This window comes from Hyaena hyaena, unplaced genomic scaffold (assembly GCF_003009895.1).
Source record: "Hyaena hyaena isolate Hyena2069 unplaced genomic scaffold, ASM300989v1 scaffold_1241, whole genome shotgun sequence".
Taxonomy (NCBI): domain Eukaryota; kingdom Metazoa; phylum Chordata; class Mammalia; order Carnivora; family Hyaenidae; genus Hyaena; species Hyaena hyaena.
Window position 1 is genome coordinate 173593 of NW_024081876.1, and position 26397 is coordinate 199989.

Sequence of the window (26397 nt, forward strand, 5' to 3'; positions counted from 1 at the left end):
TCCCATTGGTTAAGGAAAGCGGATCTTCGCGGCAGGTCCTGACTATAGGCGGAGAGGGGTGGAAGGCGGGATCTAGAGAGCCTGGTCCCGCAAGGCCGCAGCTCCAGGGCAGCCAGCGCTGCCTGGACCTCGTTTACCGAACTAGCGCGGGATTCGCGGAGAGGTCCTGGGCGCTCCAGGAGTCTCTGTTTCCGTAAAAGGGGCCTAATTCTCCCTCACACCCGAGCCCTCATCCCTGCCAAGGCACGTGCGCCCCTCTGCTCCGCCCCAACGCTGCCCGATTGCCCGGCTACGACTAAACTACAGTTCCCAGAGTGCATCGTGCCGAAATCTGTACACGGAGAATCAGGTGGCTGGAGTCAGGTGACTGCTGGCCCGCCTTCACCCCAAGTCTAGCCCGCCGGGAGAAGCGGGTACAGTCAGAAACGGCTCCTGCGTGCCGTGTGTTCGGTTCCCGGGGCCTAGAGGATCTCAAGAGAGCCGGCGCGGCCCCAAGAGCCTCCCCCCATTTCCTAGGCGGAACCCCAGAGGGCTGGGCTAAAGGCTGGCACAGTAAGTCGGTTGAGCACTTTGCCGCCCGTCTAGTTCTCCTCCAGCCGCGCCGGAGTACCATCACCTACCCGCAGTCCCGGCCCTGTGACACCGGACAGCTTCGAGGTTGAAGGGCCCGCATCGCGGTGAGCAGAGGCTGGGGACATTGGGCTGCTTGGCGCTGTGGGTGGCTCTACCCTAGTGCAAGTGTGAACTCCTTCCTCGCCTTCTGGTTAGTTGCCTCCTGAATCCGGGTCGCGGAGTTGCCAGATTACTTTGGAGAGAGGAGATGCTGAGAAGACCCTAACAGGAACTCCAATTGGTGTGCCGAGCGCGGGTCTGGGCTTTGGGGAACTGGGCATGATGAGACCCTGCCCTGCATTCTGGGGCTTTCAGACTGGAGGAAAAGATGACAAATGACTGGGCCCTGCCTTTTCAACAGAACTGAGAAAAAATAACACCTATGCTTTATGAGCCCTTGCTAGGTGCCCTAGGCAACAGCAATGATCATTTTACAACTATGTTTCTCAACCTTTTTTCCTAATCAGCCCCTCCCCACTACCATGAAATTTTAATACCACTAATTAACTCTGTTTGTGAACTGTGGCACTTTGGAAGGCCACAAGCCATGCTTTACATTTCATCTCATTTAAAAGTCGTATGATGTAGACTCACTCCCTGTTTTACATTAGGAAATTGAAGCTTGAGGAGGTTAAGTCGCACCCAAAGTCACACAACTAATAAATGGGGAGCCCAGGCTCAAACCTGTGCATTCCGTCTGTAGGGTACACATTGCTTGCCACTTTCTGCATTCTCCAAAAGGAGACTCATGAAGTTCCAGGTTATAAAACAGTTGACAGAATTCAGTCAGATACCTGACAGGAGCTGGAGACCCCGGCCAAGGGTTCTCCCGGGATAGATGGTTTGGGAGTGGGAGACTTCTTAAAGTGGTATCTGAATGAGGCCTGGAAGATACAACTTAACACAAGAAGAGGGGCATGCCTGACTGAGCACCTTGTCATGAAATTCTTCATTTCTACCTTGTAGCATTCACAAGACCTAGTTTTAGTGTATAGCTATCAATCTGACTTTTTCTGACTTTTTAATCGACTTACCTCTCAATGTCTGTCTGTTCTGATGTCTTTTCTCCAAGGTATCTCAGCCCCTAGGCCTGGGAGACCTTTGCTAAGCAAATATTTGAGTTTGTCAGTCCACATTCCACTCCTGCAGGATGAGAGAAGAGTTGGTTAGGCCTGATTCGTACCTGATTTCCAAAAGAAAATCTAGACTCTACCCCGAGGGACATTCTGAATCCTGAACTTGAGGACACGGGCAGGGGTGAGGAGCAGAGAGTGGCAAGAGTGAATGGGAGACCCATGGTCATTCCAGACACAGGAGAGCAATTTGCTACAGGTCACAGTACAGAAAGTGGGTGGTAGAAGGCACGGCGATACAGTGCCAAAGGCAAGGCCTCCAGAGGAGGCCAGAGAGAAGAGGTCAGTGTCAGCAGGTGGGAAAGCTCCTGAGACAAGACCTAACCAATCAAAGGGAGCTGCATCAGGCAGAGAGGCCCCTGGAGGAGGCAGGGAAACGCAAAGGTCAAACAGCCTGGAGCAGTGAGGAAGACTTATTTGAAGGGAGGAGGGTATCAAGACATTCCTTGAGGCCTTTTGGGAAAACTGAACCCAGAGGGATGTTTCCACACAGACCTCTCCTAGCTCTCCTGACAGGAATCCCCAGAAGCTGTCAGGTGGGAAGGCCTAGGCTCTGTGAGCTGAGGCGGCATGTATAGACCAGGCTGCAGATATCCGTGCTGACTTGCCCCATCTTGACGCAAGGTTCACCTGCTGTGGGGCGGGGGGGGGGGGGGGGGGGGGGGGGGGTTATGGGTGTTATTTAGTGCATCTCCCTCGCTTCACCAGTGAGTGTCTCCTGGGCTCATCTGGGGCTTATCCCTCACTGGCTCCCCATTATGAGTGATCCCTGCTAGTCCTGGAGGGACTTAACCAAATGTCAGGTGGTGTCATTAGCCCCTTAGGCTTTTGTCCCACGACAGGGAATAAAATTAATTTCCTTAAGGTTTTTAGGTTCACAAAGTCAAATATCTGACCACAGTTTGAATAGCTTTTTGGAAAAAAGAACCCCCAACCAATAAAAGCACATTCTTTCTTTTTGTTAACTAGGTTGCAAGAAGCAGTTGAAGAGGGAAAAATTCAGTGTTTGTTTACTTCCTTGGAGTGGAACCTTACACGACACACTTAGCCTCTTTGAGCCCATTTCCCCACATATCAAAGACAACTAAGTCTCCCCCCATCCAGAGTCTCCTCCAAGCTGCTGGTACAAAGCCCATGAGGTCACAGGTGTGAGGCGGAAGTCCTTTATGAACTGTCTGTGCCATGGTCCCAAATGCCATACTGTCCCCTTGTTGCTGAGCTGCTGCAACTTTAACCTGAACTTGTCCTGCTGTTTGTTCTTTTTCCTAGTTCTTTGAGATTGAAGAACATGAGAAGCACTTGGCTGACCATCTTTATCCTTCTTCCCCTGAAGTTCATAGAGAAATGTGGTAAGTTTAGAATGGGCCACCACTTTGTGACAAGGAAGAGGGTGCTATAGAGTAAGTAGCCAGACCTGTTTGTAGCCACGGGCTTAGGATTGTCCAGACCACATGGGCCTGCTGCCCATCGGCCAACAACTCGACAGTGGAGCAGACCCAGGTCTGGAGTCCGGGAGTTTTACAGGGAGCCAGATGGTTCCAAAATAATTGGCCCTTTTCCACGGGGTCCCTGTTACCTTTCCCATACCACCAAAGTCAGACCGCGGAGCTCCAAGAGCTCTTTGCTGTGTAGACCTCACAGAGGGACTCATGTGGGTCCTGGGAGGTTCAGCAGAAGCAAATGAAGGGGCCACCTTGTTGTACCTGGTTCTCTCCGGTTCAGATACCTGAGGAGTCTGCCTGGCATCCCCTTGTAAGATGAAAAAGCCTTCTGTCAGGCACCATGGAGCAGGGTGCAGCAGCCCAAGAGGAGCCGGGGGCCTCACGGAACACAGGCTGGTTGTGGCCAAACACCTCACGGTTTGCGCACCTTTGTGAGGCTTGATGTTCAGGGCGGGGCCCTTAGAGCCCTGCATCATTCTATCAGCTCTCCTGCTGCCTAAAACAGGGAGATTCCTTCCATGAAGACAAAGGAGAGTGTTTACCACTCCTAGAACTGCAGGCCAGTTATTTTGATCATCAGCTTGGCTGGCATCAAAAATCAAATATATTTTAAAATCCCTAACAATTTCAAATGGACCTTCTACAAGCAATAGAGATCCTGCAGGAACTTCCCAAGAACCACACACAGTGGCTGTGTCGTTACAGTTATCTGGCCTCTTAAAGGCTCTTCTAGGTTTGTTAAACAGACGGTCACGTTATTTTGCCATCACACTTTGTGGATAAGCAATTTCCAAGAAAGGCAAGATTGCACCATGAAGCCTGGTGTTCCTCAACACGGATTCCAGAGCCCCACTCCAGACTCGCGGGATCGTATTCTGTGGGCCTGAAAGGCCCAAGTGTATGTCACACCCGCATTAGCAGGCTTTAGATAAAGCCTTAGGCAAGAAGATCATATCCAGCCACCATCACCTCAATTAAACAGAGGTGAAACAGGCCTAGGAGGGGGTAAAAGCCTTCCCCAAAGTCACGGAGCTATAAAGCAGCAAAGGTGGGACCTGCATAGGATCCCTGCTCCATTTTATTACTTTGCCTCCTTTCCTGAATGTCCTTGAAAAAGAATGGTGGAAACCACCATGACATCAAGTGAGTGGAACTGGGTTTCTGACCTCATTCTTCCATGCCTGTCTTCTCTTTGCTTTGGGGATAGGTCATCAAGGACTGGATGAGATGATTGGCCTTCAGAGTGTCTGGTCTCCAACTTCTCTGGGTGGAATCTTGAGGCACTACAACCTAGTGGCAAGAACCAGGCCTTGAATCCTGGGTTTGAATCCTGCCTCCATCACCAAGCCGTTTGGGCAAGACACATTCCCTCTCGGGCTTCTCAGTTTCCTTATATCTGAATTGGGAATGAGGATACCCACCTCTCACTGTTACAATAATTAGAGAATGGGTTAACAGTGTTAGCAGAGTGGGTGGGGTAGAGAGCACAGGGAGCAGTGCCAATAAGTATTTCTTCAAAAAAAACCCAGACTCTCCGTAGGGGAAACTGGGGTGGTTTCATTAGGACTTATTTGGTAATTCTGATGTGATGTCCAGAGACTCTTGTTCCAGGGCAAACTGTAAAACGTGCTTTTGCTGGGTATGATGCACACTTTCCTTCCATCTTGGGCTCAAAAATGCTCTGCAGTGTTTAAATGATGATAAGAACAGTCACCCGCAATTATTTAGCACTTAGGCCATGTGGAGGGTGGGTCACAAACACCAGTGCGATGTGTAGTGCCATTTTCCCCATTTTACAGGTGAGGAAGGAGAGGGCCATAGAGGTTCAGAACCTTATCCATGGTCACACAGCCAGGACGTGACAAACCCGGGATGAACTGCGTGACTTCAGAGCCCAGTCTCCCAGCTTCTAGGAGCCACTATCTTCCCTAGCTCTAAGTGAGGGGAGAGTAAACATTCCCTGATCTAGTTCTTCAGGAGTTTCACAGCTTCCTCTTTTGAAATGCAGAGACTGGATGAGCAAAGGCGTGCAGATCTCTCATTCACCCTGACCACAGCCCAGTAGAACCCTAGGGCCCCAGAGCCTATGCTATGGGTGGACCCAGAGGTGTGGGTGGCTGCCTGGCATCACTTTCAGTATCCCTGTCCTGGGCACTGACTCATCAGTGGTTCTGCTTATCTAGTGTGGTCCTCAACTCTACAAAGAAAGTAACATCAGGGGCTTTAAGCACTACTGCCCCCTACCTCCCCGGTGCAAGCCCAGAACAAAGCCTGGGGTTGACAGCAGAGTGTGAAAATGGGGCAGAGTTGCCAAAGCCGCCTCCAGGCCCTGAGGCTACCCTTAAGGGAGGGATCACCCTACTCTGCTCTGAGAAGCTTGGCCTCTGCCAGGGCCAGCATGAGGTGGGGACATACCTACTCAGAGATACCCAGCCAGATGGCTGTGCCGAGAGCATGGCACTAGAGACCTCAGACCGTGGGAGTGTCAGCTTGGAGGCTTACAGGTGCAGGTGACAGAGCCTATGTCTGCATTCACGTGTGCAGGGCTAATATGGGCCCCTCAGGGGCCCCAGGCAGCCAAACCAGGCCCGGGAGTACAAGATCCTGGCCGGCCGATTCCTTTGCAGGAGATGAGGTTACTATTCCTGGAGATATTCAGGCAGAGGAAGAGCAACTTCCAGGTAGGAGTGATAAAAAACGATCAGAAAGTGGAGGTTAAAGTAGGGAACTTTTAAGTTCCCTTCCAATCTGAACATCTAAAAATTTCAGATCTCAGTTCCCATCTGCCTAGAGGGGAATGGGGAGAGAGAAACAAGTTTTGCTCCCTCTTTCCTCTGTGGACTCCCTTCCTGCCCGGTCTAGATTTGTGACCTTAGCCCTTGCATAACTGTGAAGGCCCCGAGGTAAGAGAGGTGAGGTAGACAGGTGTTTGGGGCTTTGAGCACACCTGGAGTAGGGGTGGGGTGTGAGTGTGGGCTGCTCAGAGAACACAGGAAGAAGTCAGGGAGAAGCCGGCTCACTCTGGTTCTATAGCCAGGTTGCTCTAGGGTATTTGGCCTTTTCCCAACCTGCTTCCTCCCTCAGTCCCAAGGCCTATTCATCTACCTTATCCTGCATCAACACCTTAATGCCAAGAAGAAATCCCTGATGTGATCTGTGGTGTTCACCATTCCCCCCCCCCCCCCCGCCCCGCTTCTCCCCATAGTCAGCCTCAGGAAGTGGATGAGTGAATTGGTTTATCTAAATTAGTACGAGCCCAAAGGGGTTCTTTAGAAATGGGATAGCTGGGCCCTATGTGTCTCTGGGAGTACAGGAAGGGGCTGGAGCAGTTCTGCAGGACCATTTTAGCTCCATGAACCGAGGAGACCCCTGCGCTTTCCCATCTGAAGAGGTGGTTCAAGTCCACGTTTCCCAGTCCCAGATCAATGCTTGAATTCCTGCATGACAATTTTTGGGGCTCCTATCTCTGGGTAACTCAGCCTCAGAGGCTGTCGGTGTGGGGAAGAGGAAGCTATACTGTTTCCTGTTCAGGCCTGTGTCTGCCTCTGCCTCTCTGGCAGCAGGAGGGGAAAGAGTATAATGAAGGCTCTGGCTTCCAGGTCCGTCACTTATCCCCCTGGACCTCCATGTCTTCTCCTAGAAGATGGTGGTTGCCGTGAGTCAGTGCTCATAAGTTCGGATGTCAGGGATCCTTGTCCCAGCTTTTCCTTGTGAGCCTGAGTTCTCTGACCTGATGACTTGTCATTGGTTTGGGTCCTTCCAGAGTCAACCATCGACCTCACTGTCCCTCCCGCTGTGAAACTGGAAAATGGAAGCTCAGCCAACATCAGCATCACCCTTCAGTAAGTTCCCAGGCCCAACTCTACCATCAGCCGAGTTCATTCACCGTATGGCTGGGTCTGGGCTGACTCCTGGCTCTGTCTGTTCATATTACAAGTGTGATGCCTTTGCCTTTTCACTTTAAGAAAAGCTAAGGGGTGTCTGGGTGGTTCAGTCAGTTAAGTGTCCAACTTCAGCTCAGGTCATGATCTCACAGTTGACAAGCTGAGGCCCCACATCAGGCTCTCTACTGACAGCCAGCTCAGAGCCTGGAGCCTGCTTCGCATTCTGTGTCTTCTCTCTCTGCCCCTCCCCTGCTCACTTGCTCTCTCTCACTCTCTCTCAAAAATAAATAAACGTTAAAAAAAAAAAGACAAGCTAGAGAACCCTAGGGTCAGTGGATATTCTATATGATATTACCAAGTCCCTTCTCTCCTGAAAATATAAAATAAACCTTAAAAACAAAAACAAAAAGACAAACCAGAGAAGGAGAGGTGATAGTAGATGGTCTGCAGATTGAGGTCCTAGAGTCTTTTCCCCCAACCTGCTGACTCCTTGTTTCTGGTCAGAAGAGGAGGAAGGGGGATTCTGCATAGAGACATGAGCTTTTTCCCCTTCTGAAAGATGTCTTTAAAGTGACCAGTAGTTAATGTCAGACCTCAGAGTGGTCCTTTCCAAGGCTCTAAGTATTTGCTGAGAGCCCTGAAGGTCAAGGGACAAGGAGGTGAGCTGCTCACCAGCACTTCTGAGAACGTCCTGAAAGCAGAAGTGAACGTATTGGGTGGATTCCATTCATGGCAACACTCATGCTTAGCCTTGTCTGAGTCTTCTTACTGACCTCTGCTGGTTCAGGGGTGAGGTGCTGACCGAGTACAGACTTCCAGAGAGCTTACCTCCTCTTCCATATCCTTCACTGCTTTTCCCTACTCTTGCCTCCCAGCCGGGAGGATTACCCGAGATGAAGAGATCTAGAACCCTGTCCTTTACTCTTTACCTTTCTCCCTTTTCTTCACCTCTCCCGGGCAGTCTGATCTCAGACCAAAGCTTTGATAGCAAGGCTCCCTAACCAACCTACATTCCGTCCCAAATCCTGCCACCTCTCTACGTTGGATACCTTATAAACAGGCCATCCCCTCACCACATCGTCCCTCTCCAGAATCCTTGAGTGGCTTTCCATGGCCTTCCAAATTAACTCCAGGCCTGTACATCCACACTTGAGAATACCACCAGCTACTCCCATCAGACACATCTGGCTTTCTGGGGACACTCCTATCCCTGCTCAAACCTGAGTCCTTGGAAGCCTTCTCCACCAGAGCAAATGGCATGGTCCTGTTGGCCTCTGGACACCTTATCTGGCAGTCACGGTCAATTCCCCACCTTCTCGGGTTCTCATCTGCCCCCATCGGGCTTCTTGTCTCCTAATACAGATAGAAAGCTCCTAAGGAGCAAGGACCTCACCTCTCCACTCAGGGCCTAGCACATGGCACATTTAACCCTAATTGCTCGAGAAGTGACAGGCCCATGTGAAATCCAGAGGGTTGGTTAAGATGTCATGCGTCCAGCTTCTCAACAGTAATCAGACTCTTGTCCTCCACAGGCATCCGTTAAATGCAACCTTGGTGATCACTTTTCAAATCACATTTCGTTCAAAAAATGTTACTATCCTTGAGCTCCCTAATGAAGTAAGTAATGAATTTTAACTGATGGGTGAAGAACTGCTGGGTAACAAAACAGTCTTTAAGTAGATACCTGTAGAGACAGGCCACCTTGTTTTTATACTGTGAGCGGCCCCTGTTCCATCATTCTAGAAATCTCTGATTTTGGCTTTGTTGGTCTCTTTGAGGATGGGCATTTAAGCCACATAGATGGAATTAGGAAGATGGTGGTAAGAAATTTGGGCAAAAATGGTTCTGGGAATGTAGAAGTAATTCTTAAGATGCTTTTCTAAAATTTTGCTATGTAGAGGCCATTAGTGAGCCAACAGTATTGTCCCTGCTTGAAAACTTGTTAGAAATGCAGAATCACGGGCCCCATCCGAGACCTACTGGTTCACAATCTGCATATGAGCAAGAGCCCCAGATTATTTAGATCCACACTGAAGTTTGCAAAGCACTGTCTGAGATTCCATTTGTTGAGTGTTATTTCCAAAATCCAGTGCCAAATGCTGTCTATTGATCACTGTTCATCACCCTTATGCATTTATATGTTAATATACACACTGCTTCTACCTTACCAACATTTGAGCCAATTACCAACTGACTAGTTAAAAAATATCAATAGGGGAGAATAATGTAGAGAATCAACGGTGGTTTGAAAAAAGAAAAGGACAAGATAAATGCAGGGATGACGATGAGGCATGTCACAGGCCCTGTGTGGTTGTAGAAACGGGCTTCAGATTGGCTCTGATGCCCCTGGCAAGAAAACGGCACTAAAGCATGAGATCGGATAAAGCGTGTCAACCTAGAAGGGCCTTGTGTGGGAAGGGAGTCCCCTCTCACCCTTTGGTGAACACCACACCTCATTAGAGTGAGCCATTCTCCACAGCCTCCCCCTGTCCCGGGGTATGAAGCCTGCTGCAGGGTAAGAAAAATCACTGGTTCTTACAGCAGATTGTGGCACCCAGTTGAGGAGTGTCTTGATCCACAGATCAAATGTAGACTCTGAGCAATGACACTGATCACCCAGTTTCAGGTGAGGCCTGAAAGCATCATCTTTTCAAAATCAGTGAAAGTCAAACATCATTTTAAGCAAAAGAAGCCTGACACAGTAAAGTAGATTGTATGCTTCTTTGTGCATAAAGTGCAAACACAGTCAAGGCGAATCTGTGGTGTTGGTCAGCATAGTGGTTTCCCCTTAGGGCTCAGGTGTGACTGGAAAGGAGCCGAATAGGGCTTCTGGAATGCTGGAAGTGTTCCATTTCTTGACCTGAGTGCCTGATCTTGGTTTGTGGATATTACTTCATCAAGCTGTGATATGTATACTTTTCTGCACATAGGTTATAATTCATTTTCATAACAATTTTAATGGTGGATAACATTGTATGTTATATAATCTTTTAAAAAGCGGGTGGAAGTCAAATCCAGTTGTAGAATGATCCATATGGGTACCAACCCACTTTCCAGGGGCCAACCTATATGGCCCCTCCCATCCAGTTCTAGCCAATCCTGTCTCCTGCCTTTGGAAACCACTGGTTAGAACTAGGGGCCTGACCTGTGAGCCTTGGACAAGGTACTCACACAGCACATCACAGATTCCTCACTTGTAGACATAAAGTTAATAAAGTCTGCTTGACAGAGTCATGAGGATTAAAAGCTGTAGCAAGTATAAAATGTCTAGGATTATACCTGGCATGCTGAATGAAAGCACAGAGGCAAAGATAGTGATAAATTTTGCTATAGACCTAAAACTGCTCTTAAAAATAAAGTTTATTCATTTAAAGAAAAAAAGATAATGCTAGTTATGATTTCCTGCTGCCTTGTACCAGTTGCTTTCCAGTTGACCAATTTTCTTCCTTCCTAGTTCCAGAAGGGACGTAGTGGCCTACTTACAAACATACAAACAACATTGCCAAGAAAACCCGTTAGAAATAAGAAAAAATAGCCAAGAGTGGTACACATCATGAGGATGTAGCTTGTAAGAGGTGGGCCATGAGTTAACTCTGGCCTTTGCAGCAGCCGCTGGTACCATTCCATTTGTTCCGCCAAAGCCCCCTGATTTCTAGTGCTAAAAACAAAAAGCCCTTCCAGGGTCCTCATAAAGAAGCCACCGAATTCTAATGGCTGCATCCTCACAGTGCCTGTGATGTGAGTAGAGGTCTGGGGCCCAGAGCATTACCCAAGGAGCAAAGGTGGGGAGACAGTTTGGTTCAGCGAAGGTACCCTCCTGCTCCCTGCCACACTCAGGGCATTCAAGAGTTTCCAGGGGAAACCCTGGGAGATCAGATGTTGCAGGCAGGCCTCTCTGTTTCTTACAGAGAACTTCCTGTAAATATTAGGCAGAAACGAGGGTGAGAATGTTCTCCCTGACAAGTGTGTGTTGTGCACGCTATTTCTGTGTTGTCACGTGGCAGCCACACTGGGGCAGATATCGTGTGTGGGTATTGAGGAGCCTTCCATAATACCAGAAGTAGAAGTAATAGCAGACGTAGTGTTTGTGGACATTATGTCATTCATAGCAATCCTGAAAAGTAGGCACTTCTGTTATCCCCTTGTACAGGTGAGCAAACTGAGGCCAGAGCTTGAATAACTTGTCTGAGATCAAGTTTAGTAAGAGGAGAAGAGCTGTCCCGACTTCCCTGGGAGTTGAGGCCTGAGGACAGGGCTATCGTTCTGCTCAGAAAGTCTAACACACAGGTGTTGGGGGGGTGGGTCTTGAGGCGGTGGGTAGTTGGCCCAATGTTTCTCCCTTTCGTTAGTAAGCTCTGGGAAGGCCCAGACCATGTGGTCTGTCCCACCGTTCCCTAGAGTATAGCCGGGAACTGGACACTCAGGTTCCAATTACTATGCAGTACTGGATCGAACTGAGTTTTCCTAACAGGTTGTGGTGCCTCCCGGCGTGACAAATTCCTCTTTTCAAGTGACGTCTCAAAATGTTGGACAACTGACCGTTTATCTGCACAGAAACCATTCCAACCAGACCGGGTAGGCTGGCCCCAGGCCACGTAGGCGTTAAATGATGAGACGGGGGCAGGCGTTGTTGGGCACACGGGGGCTTCCTTCAAGCACAGCCTCAGCTCATCCCAGTCCCCAAATTCCTTCTAGCCCGAGGATCCGCTTCTTGGTCATCCACAGCAGTGTCGTCAGCATCATAAACCAGGTGATTGGCTGGATTTACTTTGTGGCCTGGTCCATTTCCTTCTACCCTCAGGTGATCACGAACTGGAGGCGGAAGAGGTAAGCAACTCGCTAAACCTTACCTGCCATCACTTGGGGCTGGTGAGATGGGAGGCATCCTGGAGGGGCTGTCGGCAGCGTGGGTTCAGACTTCTCCTCTGCCCTCCTCTCCTCCTGCCCTTTCTAGAAAGTTGTCCAGTATGAGAGCTCTAAGAGCCTGTGGCAGGACTTGCAGCGGAGGCCTGTGGTCTGTTCGGCCCCTCCCTGTGAAAGCAAGAGTGGGGTTTCTCAGGAGGCAGAGAATGTGCTGGGAGGGAGCCCACCAAATCTGCTCTGTTGTTGGTCCACCAGCCCTGCAGGCGTTCGCATCAAGTCCTTCGGCCTTGGCATTTAAACCGCCCCCCTCCCGCCCCCGACTTAAAGACAAAGTGGGCCTGGAGTTACGTCTTTGAATAGCACACCCAAGCCATCCTGCAGTTACCCGGCCTCACGGGCCACATGGCCGCACAGGGCTGCGGAGCTAGGAGCAGGGACGCAGAGGCTTCCTCTCCGGAGGAGACCTCCACACTTCCTCCGGGGCTGGGACTTGAGGAGACCGAGACCAGGGTGGGAGGGAGGACAGGACACTGGTTCCCAAGAGGGTGGGATAGCATGCCATCAGCTGGGGTGTGCAAAGGGACCTGAGGACAGTGCTCTCCTTGAGAGAGCTGGGCCCTCCTCCCCACGTGTTGGGAGCTCTGTCTGCTCCCCGCTCCAGTCTCACCTTTTGCCCTGCTTTGCCTCTTCGTCACTCCCTTGCCAGTGTCATTGGTCTAAGCTTTGATTTCGTGGCACTCAACCTGACGGGCTTCGTGGCCTACAGTGTGTTCAACATTGGCCTCTTCTGGGTGCCCTACATCAAGGTAATGCCCACTGCGGCCCGGCCCCAGCTCTTTGGTAGCTTGGCTGCACCTCACCCCCTGGCTTCTCCCGACCCCGCAAACAGGAGCAGTTTTTCCTCAAGTACCCCAATGGAGTGAACCCCGTGGACAGCAACGACGTCTTCTTCAGCCTGCACGCGGTCATCCTCACCCTGGTTATCATTGTGCAGTGCTTCTTGCACGAGGTGAGAGATGAGCTGGTTCCCACCTCACTTCAGGTGCCGACACCCACCACCACCCCCCGCCACCCATTCCTCCTGTTTCATAGAAGACACAGAAACGGCCTCTGCTTTCTGGGGCCGAGATAAGAGGCCCGGGCCCACACTGGACACAGGGAACACCCATGAGCCCAAGCCCTCAGGACCCCCAGGTGCGGGGAGACGGACACAGAGGCAGTGACAACCCAGCGGGTTGAGAGCTGAGCGAGACGGGAGGACAGGGCAGCTCACGGAGGCCCTGACACAACCACACAGGACGGGGAGGGCATCAAGGAAGCGGCGCCGAGGTGTGGTCCGCGGTGTAAGTGACGCTGCCGTGGTAGGGGCAAGAGGCCAGGGGGCAGCCCCGGTGCGAGGACGGAACTGTGAAGGCCAAGGGGCAGTGAGAGGAGCTCTGACCACAAGCTCTGATGCTTGTGGCTGGGGCTCAGGGTCCCGGTGAGGGGAGCAGGGTCCTAAGGGTCTAGAGCACAAGGCTGAGGAGAACGGCCTCCGCTGTATTCCTGAGGGGGGGCTGCTGGGTGTCTCAGCAGGGAAAGGCACCCTCAGGCTGGTTTTTAGGGGATCACTGACAGGCAGGTTTTCTCTCCATTCCCTGTGAGTGTAGTGCTTCCCTCAGGGAACTCCTTTGGCACATGCAAGGCGAGCCAGGGACTGCTTGGTTCCCATCGTCATGAACCTTCTAGGCTGCCTCTCTGTGAGGCCTGGTGAAGGAGACCTGCACTGGGGAAGGGTAGGGGTGAGGGATGGACTCCAGAGACAATCAGGCTCCACCTGGATCACGGAACAAGCCTGGGCTGGAATGATGGGGCACCAGGCCTCCCATGTGCTGGGCGCCAAGTTCCCAGCTCGCGGAGGCCTCAGAGAGGTACCCAGTTCTACAGTGTGGGAACAAGCAGTGGGTGGGCTTTGGAAAGTCCAAGAATGACTGAACTAGAGATCCTGGTAATGACAGCGGTGTGGTTGGCACTGGGCTCTCAACCCCTCCTGCCTGCCCCCTGCCCTTCCCTCTCTCCATCCTCCTCAGCGAGGCAACCAGCACGTGTCCTGGCCTGCCATCGGCTTCCTGGTGCTCTCGTGGCTCTTCGTGCTCGTCACCATGATTTTGGCTGCAGTCGGGGTAACCACCTGGCTACGGTTTCTCTTCTGCTTCTCCTACATCAAGCTCGCGGTGACGCTGGTCAAGTATTTTCCACAGGTACCTCTAGGGCCTTCCTTTTCGCATGGCCATTAGCATGGGAGGGATGAGCTACAGACCCCAGGTGCTGCTCCCACGGGGCAGCCTGGAGCCAGGCTGAGGAGGATGAATGGAAGGTTGCAGTGGAAGCCATGAGCACATCCAGACCAGGGCCAGGCAGAACGCCGGCCACAAGCACTGCTGCTTTGCCTGGAGCAGCTCTGAGAGTCAAGCTGTGCAGGACACTTGGTCTCGTCATCGTGATCCTTCCTAATGGCTTCCGTTCTGCCCCCCATTACCACAACTGATGGCCCTGATGAGCAGCAGCAGGGTACTTGGGAAAGATTAGGTGAGAGGAGGCAGCCCGGCACTGCAAACTCTGACCTCTGTCTCCCATCCAGAGATGCCTTCCTCAGAGGTCCCATCCAGGGTCCACTCTAGGGGTCCTCAGCATGCTCCCTCAAGTACTAGGTTTCATTCAGATGCAGAGTCAAACACAGCTTGCCCAGTAGCTCAAATGGCCCAAGACAGAGGAAGGTGTGAAATAGCTGTTAATGGTGGGCTCCACCCCTGAATCTGGGGCCTCCTGTAACCTACCCCATCTCCAATGGAGAAGCCCCCTTTTCAGTCTCCCAATGCAGGAAACCTTATATTTCCTGGGCTCAGGAAGGATAGATAGCATTTTGTCAGAGTCAAGGTCCGTCTCCTGGAGGGCATGGAAACAGATCGAGAGCCTTAAGGATGAGCAGGACTTAATTGTGTTGATGAGAGAGGAGGGGGCATTCCAGGCTGGGGGCAGCCTGCACAAAAGCACATGCAGAGGAGGTGGGAAGCAGCAAGGAGACCTCGCTGGCTGAGCAGGACTGAAACTCAGAAGGTAGGGCCAGGCCCTAGGGGGCTGGGGAAGAAGGCTTTGGAGTTGGGGGGTAGGCCTTGAAGGAACGGGGCCACAGTTCCTGAGTGTGGGAAGGCTTGGGCCTCGTCAGTCTAAGAGGAAGGAACCCCACCTGGAGATGCTTGGAAATGTCCCAAAACTGCAGAGGTGGCTGCAAGCATGAAAGAGGGTGGGAAAGGACAGAGAAGGGGATCTTACAGGTGGCTGGCTGACCGAAGACCACTATAGAGGCCACACCCTCCCTCTTGGATGATAAGGTTGCCCCAGTCAGAGAAGTCCAGAGGGTTCAGGTGTTGGAGGAAGGATGTTGGGCAGTGGCAGCAGAAAGTGGGGGGATGTCCACGTAGACCCACCCACTAGACCTAGGAAGCCCTAGGTGGAGTCCCCAGAGCCTCGCCAGAGCTGTGGTGGGAGTCCAGTGCACCCTACTGATGGGGAAAAACTGAGGTGAAGAGAACTCAAGTAACTCTCCCAAGATAACCTCCTTTCAGGGGTAGAGCTGGGTCCCAGAGCAGACAATCAGACTCCTAGCCTATGTTCATAAGCACAACATGAAGTCCAGGCTGAGTTTAGGAAGACCCTTCATCAGAGATAAGAAGAAAAATTAATTGCTAGAAAACCAGGATGGGTTTTGTCCCAGAACAGGAAAGGATGAAGACTATGGAGAAGCAACATCTCCTGCTCCTTCACAGCTGCGAGGTGCAGGGATGGGAGGGGGAGAGCTGTTGGCTGTGTGCCCAGATGAGACCCCCTGGACCTGCCCACGCTGCTCCCTCTGCTGGCACAGATTTGTCAGAGCCCAAAGGTCACTGTGCTCTTTGGAGCCGAGACCCAAGCACAGGAGTGGGAGGAATTAGAGCTGCTTTTGTTTGAGCGGCGGTCACAAGGTGCATGAGGCAGCCACTCAGCCCCCTCACTGCTGTCCTTCTGTCCATCCATCTGTCTGCCTTCAGGCCTACATGAACTTTTACTACAAAAGCACCGAGGGCTGGAGCATTGGTAACGTGCTTCTGGACTTCACCGGGGGCAGCTTCAGCCTCCTCCAGATGTTCCTCCAGTCCTACAATAATGGTGAGTCAGCCAGCAGGCTGCCTGCCCATTCAGTGGGCTGCAGGCATAGGCCAGGGGCCAGGCTTCCTGGGATACCTCTACATCCCACCCCCGCTCCTGCAGCCTGGGAATCCAAGCCAGTCCCAGCGCCCAAGGTGACACTCACCTAGGGGCCTCGCAGCTGGAGGATTTGTGGTTTCCTGGACAGAGGAGGACCCTCCCCCTCCTGCAGCCCCATATATATGCTCCAGCTGCTTCAGGAGCTGCCAACCTCAAGCCAAACTCTGTCCCCTTTGCCAACAGACCAATGGACGCTGATCTTTGGAGACCCAACCAAGTTTGGACTCGGCGTCTTCTCCATCTTCTTCGATATTGTCTTCTTCATTCAGCACTTCTGCTTGTACAGAAAGAAACCAGGGTATGAGCAACTGAACTAGCACTCAGGGACCCAGCATAAATGGCCTCCCAGAAGGCTGGGGCAGAATCTGGAGTGCAGGGCTGGCCCAGTGTGCTGACTGTATCGAAGCAGTCTCAAACTGAGAGACCGCACAAACCCGCCTGCCTTCAGCCAGGTCTCTCCCAGGCCGGGCTGGGGAGGAACCTCCCTCTGAGACAGACACCAGATTCTGCTCTGATACGGAAAACCACACCGCTGACGGCCCCTCCCAGGCCTCGCCGACCAGGCCTCTCGCCCTCCTGCCCCTTGATGCCACCATCTTTATTTTCTTTAAGGCTTCAGGCAGCACATACGGGTTCTGACAGCCATCCCAGGCAGGATTGGGTGCTGAGCTTGGAGCCGAAGGCCTTGACCTAAGCAACCATTGTTTCTGGGAGCCGCTTGAAGGACTGACTCTGCAGTTGTGAACCAAGGGCGCTTTGCTGCCACTGCGGTGTTCCCAGAGACCAAGCAGCCTAGTAGTGCGGCCAGTGGACTCAGAGGTGCTGGTGGCAGAGGGGACAGAATATTGGGGTTAGGCCTTTGGGGTCCCTTCTCTGAAGGCCACATTCTCTGAGCACTCACCTTCATGACACTCCCACAGCTGAATCGCAGGTGACCCAGGCCAAAGTCTGGCAAAGAAACTATTTCTGAGCCTTCAGGTGCCAGCAGATTGGTTCTGAGCTAGGCTTATGCCCAACCCCTCTGGATCTTTATCACACTAACCCCCTTTGGATTTCTTGGAGGGATGTTTTGGAAGTGAGTGGCTTAAGTTGTTCACCTTCTGCCTACGTCCACTTTGCCAGAGTCCAGGGCCCCACATAAGCCCCTTCAACTGCTCCTCCTGCATCTGGAGTATAGGACAGACGGACACACACACACACACACACACACACACACACACACGTACACGTCTGTGCCTTAGAGGCCTATAAGACCTGCCAAATGGTGAGCATAGCTCCCCTAGAGGGGAGGGCTGGCCCCCTTCCCTCACTTCCCCCAGACCCCTACCTGAGCCTCACCAATTTTTTGGCTGTTCAGGAGCCTGACAAAGGGACTTAAGACCACCTCGCAGAATCCTCACGGGCCCAACCTTTATCCCACACTCCCCTCTCTCCTAGCCCAGGCAGCTCTCCTTCCTGTGGAAGGAGGGGAGGGTCCCAGGATGTGCCTTACCAGTTCACTCTCAGACTTTTTTTTTTTTTTTTACTACGAGATCAATGAGAGGTGCCTGTATCCTTAATTAAAACCTGATTTGTTTCCTTTCTGCACACTGAGCCTTTTGCCAGATGCAGAAGGCAGGTGTGCTGGCTTCAGAACCCCTTAGGACTTAGGGAAACAGCCCTACTCAGCCGTGAAAGGAAACACATGGGTTGTAAAGCACACTGATCCCGCCGTGGCTGCGTGCCAATCCAGCACCTCATCAGAGGAGCCCTCACGGGTAGTGCAAGATGCCCGCCTGCTCAGGGCCAGGTAGGTCCCAGAGGTACCATGTCTCTCTATGTCGCTCAAGCTGTGGTGGTGAGCACGGGCTGGATGGGTTAAGGGCACACTCTTCTCATTGGCGGGGGGGGGGGGGGGGGGGGGGGGGTTCATTTTCCAGATTCTTCCACTATCCAAATATCAAAGAATTTCAGGTCTTGTTTCCTGAAAGCAGAGATTGCAGGCTGACCAAGCCCGCAGACCTGTTTTACTGGGTGCCACCCTGCAAAAATAGGAGATTTCAAATTTCTAGTTTGAAGATTTGAAAAACTGGATTTGATGGTTGTAGGCGGGTCCGTGAAAGCCAGTACTTCCCAGAGCTGGTAGTGCAGCGCACTGGGCCAGCTGACCCCCGTCTCCTCGGAGGACAGCCTCTGGAATGTGGAGGTGCACTCCTGCCTGCGACAGACTGCATGCTCCCAAGAGTCTTTTTGGGGGGGGTCCCCACGAACCCGTCAGTGCCCATGAGTCCCCCCGGGGTGCAGTACGTCAGTTACACAGGGGAAGTTCGAAGTCCCCCGCCTCCAGTTCCAGTGAAGGTGCTTCCAGATGTTTCCACAGAGGCAGCCCTGGCCAGATAGCAACAGGCAGGCCTGGGAATAGCTGGGCTTCATCTCAGAAGTGGGTGGGGGCCATGCTAAGCCAGCCTGATGACCAGAACTCTAGCTGCCATCCACCCCCAGATATCCCGGCCCCGCGCCTCAGCAAAAACCCCTTTGGAATTCCAGCACTGTTTATTCAGGCACAAGTTGTCAGGTGTGGGCAGCTGCTTTCTGCCCCATTTCCACAGGAACCAGAGTAACACTGGTCATTCCCAGATGTGAATTAGTAAGCCAAGTTCAGAAGTAGAATTGGCACCTCCAAACAGTAAGATAAAAATGCTTTTGTATCAAAGTTGTGATTAAAAAAATATAAAGGTAAATGCACAGGCATAGAGGGAATGGCAATCCTGAGAACTGCCCTGAAATGTCAGCCTCAAACTTCGTCTGAATCTCGTAAGCAGGTGAACCCTGGGGAGGCCAGCGCCTCTCAGGGAAATGGGGGTGCTATAGGGTGGCCTGTGAGCCTGCCTGGCTTCCATCAGGCAAACCTCTGTAGCGCCTCTGGCAGTGTGTCAAGTCCCTGCTGGGGAAAGCAGGGAAGAATGTGGGGTACAGTCACTGCAGAGCTGAGACACAGGGACAAGGACAAGCCCTACAGTCGGGACTAAATGTGGGAAAGGCTGGCCCCACCTGGCATTCTCTGGCTTTGTGGTGGCCCTGAAGAAGTGGGGCCTCCTGCCTGTCTGGGCACTACTAAGGCCACGTGGCAGCAGAGTCTCGGGGCCAAAGCTGTGGTCACTAGAGACTGAACAGAATTCAGCTCCAGGCCCTTATTTCCCATCAGTGTGTGAGGGAGAGAGCTGGTCCCAGAGGCTTAGGCCAGTGGTGGGAAAGGGGAGGGAAGGCTAGGTCAGGCCGGGGACAGGCCTCTGGGACCAGCTCTGGCCTTTCGGAGCTGGGGCCCGGCACACATAAGAAGCCAGGACGGAGGCAGACAGAGCGTGGAAGTGGTGTCAATGCAGGCAGGCAGGCGCAAGTCAGGGACCGCAGCGGGCCGCTAGGACAGCATGGACTGCTGCACTGCCTTCTGCAGCGACTGCCGCGTCACCAGCAGGCGCACCACCTCCTCCGAGCGCTTGGTGAGCCGCTTCCGGGCTTGGTCGTGCGTGACCATGGTCATGTCCCAGCCATTCACCTGGCCCAAGGAGAAAATAGAGCCTCCCTCAGTTCTCTGCCCTCTCAGATCTGGAAGCAGGTTAGGTTTGGGGGCCCTGGGTCACCCAAGCAGGCTCCCAAGGCTGATGTCTCTGGGCTGGGGGGATAGTCAAGCACCACAGCTGAGGCCAACAGAGGAGAGAGCCAGCTTCCTCTGGGGGCAACACCAGCAGGGGCTCCCAACAGTCTCAGTGAGTCTCCCAGGTGCCCCAGGAAGCAGGAGCAGCCCCCAACCCAAGTGCTTCAGACTCCATGGCCCAAGCCTTGTTTTCCTCTTTTGGGACATGTGTTACCTGCATAATCTTGTCTCCAATCTGCAGCCCAGCAATTTCAGCAGGGCCTCCTTCAGATACCCGTGTGACATAAATGCCCTGGAAAGAGACAGCCCAGGTCATTAGACTGGCCCCTTATCCAGAAAACAAAGCCCAGCATGGCAAACCCCCAGCATACTCCACACACGCCTGCCCCCCCGTACAGGCTGCCCCAAGACAGCCAAAGGGAAGTAGGGCCGCCCCACCACGCCTTCCTGCTGGCCACTCCTGTTCCTCCTGGACTCCAAGTGAGCCTTCCTAGGCCTGGGAGGTCCACTCCCCCACCCCCATCCCTATGTATCCCCATCGGATCATTTCTTAAACCTTCTTAGGAAGGACTATTTGAAAGACAGAGGTCTGCTCATTCCATGAAGGCCCTAGAAGCAGAAACCCACCATCTCAGGTCTCTGTGCCCAACGGAGAGATCCCAGGACCCTGGTCTCCCTCACCTTATCTGTCTTATCTTCTGAGAAAGGATTCTGGGAGGGATCCTGGTCAATTCCACCTCCAATGCTGAAGCCCAGGATTAAGTTCTCACCTTGACGCAGCTTGTGAATTTCAACTCTTTGCTGGCAAAGGAAAACACAAGTTGGGGGCAGGTAGATGTGTGTGGACAATGAACCTGGTCTGTGTCCAGCAGTAGCCCCAGGCTGCTGGGCTGGTCAGAGCCATGCCAAGGGGGTGGGGCCCAGGGCCTCTGCAGGATTCTAGCTAGTCACCAGCCTGGGAGATGGGGGTGAGACTCAGAACTCAGCCACAACCCACCTACACAACCTGGCCTAGCCTCTTCCCCCTTCCTGTTAGTCTCAAGCACGAACCTTAGTCCACATGTACTCTAAGCCCCTCCTGACCCAAGAGCCAGAATCCTATGGCTGCTAAGGATGGGAGGCTGTGTCCCAGGGGAAGGACCACACAGGACAGAAGGGGTCAGGCCCTGGGGGAAACAATGCAGGTACCTTGCTGAGGCAGCTCATTGCTGAGCCAGCCCTATCAAGGGCAAGACTGGAGATGCTCCGGAAAAGCAGAGAAGTTCAAACTTGCACAGAAAGGAGAGAAAGGGCTGTCCTGGCCAAGGGACAGGAGCATAGGCTTGAAAGTGGTATGGATACATGTCCGTGAGATGAGTGTACAGCACAAGTCTGGAACTGGGTGGTGAGGTAAGGCTGGAGCCCAAGAGGCTAGCCCTGAAGGACGGCATTTCTCCTTAAGCCCCAGACCTTGCTCTTAGTGCAGTGTAGGAGGCAAAAGAGGGTTCTAGGGCTCTCCCACCATACTCTGGGGCTGTGGTCCCCAAACTGCCAACCTCCCTTCATAGCCCTGAGCAGGCCCTCTCCAATCACCAGGTGGTAGGGGGTGGACAAGACCACTGCCCCCCACCTTGCCACCCTGGCCCAAAGTTGAGTTTCAGCAGAAAAAAGAAAAAAAAGGTGACTTGATCTGGACCCGAAGAGCTTCACAGAGGGATCATTTGCAGCAGGTCTTGAAGGAGTAACAGGAGTTTGGACACCTGATTTTGATTCTGGGCCCACGATGGCTCCTAGGAGTAAGGTTGGTCATGGTCAGGTGTGAGGCTAGAATGACCACTTGGGCAGTCAGGAGGGGGACCGGAGGTCTCCCAGAGGTGGGATGTGGAGGCCAGGGAACATGACTACTTGGAAAGAGGTCAGCAGACTTGAGGACTGCCCCTGGTGGAGAGGAGTCCAGGGAAGCACGCAGCCACCTGGCCTGCCGAACACAACCATCTCCGAGCTGGTGACAATGAAGAGGCATTGTGGAGTGCCAGGAGCTACCCAGGCAAGTGTCCGGAAGGCAGCTGGACCTACAGAGCCAGAGTTCAGAGAAGCCAAAATGGTTTTAACATTCTCAAGCTGTTACCTACATGGGACAGGCAGGAACCAGGAAGGAAGCCTCCTCTACCCCTTCCCCAGTCCAAAACATAAGAGGGAGAGGCCAGACCCCACCCACCAGGTCCAGACATGTTCCTAGTGTGGACAAGAATTGGGATGTCATGGTCTTACAATTTCGAGAAGGCCTGAGGACCTGTCAGGATAAGAGAGAGGGGAAACAGGAAGTGTGACCAGGCCCACTAGACCTAGGTCCTTATGCCCAAAAGTGTGAGCTCCTCCAGGCTTGCTCCCCCTCCTCCAACACACACCTTTGCACACCATTGACCCACCCTCAAGGTCTGAAGGGAGTACAGGCCCTTGGGCTGGAAGACAAGGCCCTGTCACTGACTCACCGGGTGATGTCAGGCAGGTTACTGCCCCTTTCTGGTGCCTCCCTATACCCCCCCCCTTTTTTTTTTTCCATCTAAGAAGCAAACCTGGCCCCTTCTCTCTGAGGCAGCTAGAGATCTAGAAAACCAAGGTCGGCGCAGCCGGGGTGAAGCTTAGGACAACTGTCCGCAGGTCCAGAAATGTACTTGTCCAGGCCACAGCTGGTTCTCTAAACTCAAACTCACATGCCCCCTTTATCAGCAGCTTCACACCCTGCCAACTTCTGACTGCAGGAGCTCTCTGGTACGCCCATCTGAGATTCTGCAGCAAGTCCCATGGCCTCAGAACTGGGACTTCCATCTGACCCAACCAATGCCTGCCCCGCAGGCATTTCTTCCAGAGATCTGGGTTCTTCCTGAGGACTTCCTTTAGTCAAGTCTAGACGTGACTAGACTTGTCTCTGGGACTCAGTTTCCCCACCTCCACCTTGGAGTTTGCCTCCTCCAGGCTCCATTCAGCTTTGGCACCGGCTTCTGAGTCTAATGTCCCAGGCTCCCTTCTTCCCTCTGCCTAGTCTAACAGCATCTGGCACCCAAGACAAGCCAATGAGGGGAGGCAGGGGCCTGAGCTAGTCCCAAGTGCCAGGCGAGGAACCTGGACTTTGTCCCAAGGGCTGGGGATCCGGGGAAAGTTTGGAGTAGGTGCGAACCAGTTGCATGAGCGGGCGGCGGAGGGTCCGACCAAGCAAGCCTGGATGGGGGGGATACGGGGCTGCTACTCAGGCTCCGGCCATCTCCACCCCCCCAAGTTTCCCTCTGGGCGGCAGAGGCGGCTGCAGCCGAGGAAGCACTTCCTCATTCCAGAGGCCGCGACTCACGGACGTCGGCCGGGTGCCCGCCCCCCGCGGCTGCTCAGCTGGGGACTTAGGCCCGGGAAGGGGGCGCTCTCCCGGTACTCCCACAGCTGGGGACTTTCTCCTCAGTCCTTCCCGCAGAAAAGAGTCCGACGCAGCGGCGGTAGTGTGCGGGGTCCGGCCTCGGTTCAGGGTCTTCAGGAGGTGCTTGGGTCCCAGCCATCTCTGTTGCCTGGCTAGGAAAGACCGGAGCCCTGGCCGCCGGCGTGCAAAAGCCCTGGGTTCAACGCTCTGTCAACCTGTCTGGCGTGTCAGTTTACCTATCTGCAAAGTGGGGACAAGCCAAGACGAGGAGGAGCCCGCGAGCGCACTCACCACCACAGCGGTGACCGGCTGGCCGGGGATGTAGGACATCTCGACCGCAGTCTGGTAACCAAGCACAGCTCCGTGAAAGCTGCAGCGAAAATCCCAGCGGCCGCGCCCTCCCTGGTTAACAAAGGCAACCCGACTCGGCCCGCCCCCTCATGAATAGTTAACAAATCCCCAGCCAGTCACCGGTCGGAGCGCCGTTCAGCTTTCGGAAGTCCCCGTGCGTGCGTAGAAGGTCGGGGAGGGGGTGGAGCGTGCTCTGGGAGCCCGCCGCGTACGCGTCAGGGGGCGGGAGCGAGGATTTTTGGCGCATGCGCCACCCGGGTCCTCCCAGCAACCTCCAGCGCAAGATGGCGTCGGGAGGCTGTCTCCCGCTGGCCGTCTGAGGGAGCGGCAAGTGCCTGTATCCGCCGCCGTGTTGCAGGTAACTGGGCGAAACTGCGCAGGGCCGGTCTGAACCCTCAGCCTCCTCTGCGTCTGTCGAAGGTCGGAGATCCGGGGGTGGTGCGAGGTCTGGGAAGTCCCGGGGGGGGAGGGGCGGCGTGAGCGCCACTCGCCGGGCTCCGGGGGCCACTTGTAACTTGGTTTCCTCCGCAGCTCCGCGAGAAGGCAGAGGCTGGGCCCCGGCGGGTGCGATGGCCGCTGTGGTGGCCAAGCGGGAAGGGCCGCCGTTCATCAGCGAGGCAGCCGTGCGAGGCAACGCCGCCGTCCTGGATTACTGCCGGACCTCGGTGTCAGCGCTGTCGGGGGCCACGGCCGGCATCCTGGGCCTCACCGGCCTCTACGGCTTCATCTTCTACCTGCTTGCCTCCGTCCTGCTCTCCTTGCTCCTCATTCTCAAAGCGGGAAGGCGGTGGAACAAATACTTTAAATCACGAAGACCCCTCTTTACAGGAGGTCTCATCGGAGGCCTCTTCACCTACGTCCTGTTTTGGACCTTCCTCTATGGCATGGTGCACGTCTACTGAAGGGGGGCAGGGATGACTTTTTTTAAAAACCAGGTTGGGAGGACTGTCGCCGGGATTTAACACCGTGTAAACTTAGTTTTTAAATTGTTGAATTCGCTGCTTGTTCTGTAACGTTGTAACTTATATCTGAAGACGAAGAGCCTGTAATATTCTTCAGATTAAATGAAGCGTGAGACACTTCGTGGAGTTTTTTCCTACCCTATAACACATACCGCATATGTGCCGTGGGTGCAAAATTGCCCATGTTTTGGCTCCTAGAGAGCTGGGAGCGGCTTCTGTAATTTCCTTGCATTTACACATAGCCCCCCCGCGAGAGGGCCCGTAGGGCCTAAGTAGAAAGAGAACTTATTGTTAATATCCTAAGAACTAATGACAGTTGATATTTATTAAGCGTTTTCTATATGCGAAGCATTGTGCCTTGTACCTTTTACACCCATTATCTCATTTAATTCTAGCAATATCCATCTGGGGTAGATACGTTATCCCTCATCGATGAAGCTGAGGCTCAGGTTAAATACACCTCAGCCGGAAGAGGCACAGCTAGAAAGAGGCAGAGCCAGATTTCGAATACAGGTCTTTTCATTGCTCTTGGCTGTACTGGCTGAGTGTACCTTTTCCAATTCCAGCCTTCCCTCCCAGTGACCACTGCTTTCAAGTATGAATGGTGCCATTTTAGTTCCATTTCATCTAGTTACATCTGGCTGTCATTTCCATGTTAAATAAGTTCAAGCTCTTTTCTAGAATATGTTTAATGGAGATTAAACAGATGACATTTAAGCTAAACTTTGGGCTTGTTTAGAGTGTAATGCTTCTGTCTATGCTAATCTGTGATCCCTTCTTGTTGGGGTGGGGGGGTTTACCCCAGAATAAAGTGCATATATTTAATTGAGAAATATGTATTGCATTGTAGTTATAGTAACGAACATGTTGCTCAAGGAATTTATAGTCTAACTAGGAAGACCGGTATTACCTAAGTTCACAAATATTTAAATTATGGTAAGTGCCGTGAAGAAAATGCGTAGGAGCCCCACACTGAGCTCAGGTTGGGGAATGGGGATCAAGAAAGTCTTGACGAGGGGCGCCTGGGTGGCTTAGTCGGTTAAGCGTCCGACTTTCAACTTGGGTCATGATCTCGCAGTTCGTGGGTTCGAGCCCCGCGTCGGGCTCTGTGCTGACTGCCAGCTTAGAGCCTGGAGCCTGTTTCAGTCTGTGACTCCCTCTCTCTCTGACCCTCCCCTGCTCACGCTGTCTCTCTCTCTCTCTCTCTCTCTCCTAGAAATAAATAAAAAAAACATTAAAAAAAAAAAAAAGAAAGTCTTGACGAGATAACATTACATTTGACACCTCAAGGTTGAACAAAGTGTGAAGAACGGGCTACTTGCAAGAAAGCACATGGAGAAGGGGGTTTGGCACGTATCTGGAGAGTTAAGAGAAGAGGCCAGGACCAGGACCTGGAAGGCCACGGTGGGGATTTTGGCCTTGATCTTAAAAGCAGTTGGGGGAAGCCTTTGGAAGTTTTAGCCAGGAGTGATGTGATCACATTTGGATTTTTAAAAAAGGATCAGCTTTAGATCAGAGGAGGAGCTGAGAGCTTGAATCCAAGTCCTCTTTTACACATGGTACGTGGTCTGTGGCCAATAGCAGAAATGGATCGGGGACCCAGGCCTCCTGAATCCCATTTGGGATTCTGGACCACATGCTTGCACACGAAGGGGGAAGTGGGGGTGAGGCCACAGCTTTGCCTCTCTCTGCCGATGACCTCTAAACCCTTTCTCAGACCACCACTGAAGAGGCTCACCTTCATGGTTTGCACACTCCCCCTTCCCAACCTCCCCTGTCCCCTCACGGCCTTCTCTGAGTGGAAAGGGAAGGTTCTCTCCTGATGTGGAGTAAAGAGAAAGTCCTAC

General features: G+C 53.0%; 3 protein-coding genes across 6 annotated transcripts; 2 read left to right on the plus strand and 1 right to left on the minus strand.

Annotated features, from left to right (window-relative positions):
- Nucleotides 1–391: 391 nt before the first annotated feature.
- Nucleotides 392–23532, plus strand: CTNS (cystinosin, lysosomal cystine transporter). Of its 3 annotated transcripts, none has more exons than XR_005526654.1 (13): nt 392–677; nt 3015–3094; nt 6951–7029; nt 8604–8688; nt 11543–11646; nt 11767–11898; nt 12641–12740; nt 12824–12943; nt 14004–14174; nt 16002–16119; nt 16402–16516; nt 16831–18007; nt 23283–23532. XR_005526654.1 is itself a non-coding variant. In XM_039223009.1 (12 exons), exons 2-12 carry the CDS (start codon nt 3034–3036, stop codon nt 16910–16912), a joined length of 1167 nt encoding a protein of 388 aa, XP_039078940.1. In that variant the 5' UTR covers nt 392–677; nt 3015–3033; the 3' UTR covers nt 16913–18738. The 3 variants fall into 3 exon arrangements, 1 of the variants encoding a protein (XP_039078940.1); XR_005526655.1 differs by lacking the exon at nt 23283–23532 and adding an exon at nt 18306–18738; XM_039223009.1 differs by lacking the exon at nt 23283–23532 and having other exon boundaries at nt 16831–18738.
- On the minus strand, nt 18732–23612 carry TAX1BP3 (Tax1 binding protein 3). Its single transcript, XM_039223010.1, has 4 exons — nt 23529–23612; nt 20534–20653; nt 20067–20144; nt 18732–19753 (listed from the first exon to the last, which is right to left on the minus strand). Exons 1-4 carry the CDS (start codon nt 23565–23567, stop codon nt 19616–19618), a joined length of 375 nt encoding a protein of 124 aa, XP_039078941.1. The 5' UTR covers nt 23568–23612; the 3' UTR covers nt 18732–19615.
- Nucleotides 23613–23859: 247 nt separating this feature from the next.
- Nucleotides 23860–25273, plus strand: EMC6 (ER membrane protein complex subunit 6). 2 transcript variants are annotated; one of them, XM_039223011.1, is made up of 2 exons: nt 23860–23946; nt 24120–25273. In XM_039223011.1, exon 2 carries the CDS (start codon nt 24158–24160, stop codon nt 24488–24490), a length of 333 nt encoding a protein of 110 aa, XP_039078942.1. In that variant the 5' UTR covers nt 23860–23946; nt 24120–24157; the 3' UTR covers nt 24491–25273. The 2 variants fall into 2 exon arrangements, with proteins under 2 accessions (XP_039078942.1, XP_039078944.1); XM_039223013.1 differs by having other exon boundaries at nt 23916–24008.
- The last annotated feature ends 1124 nt before the right edge of the window (nt 25274–26397 follow it).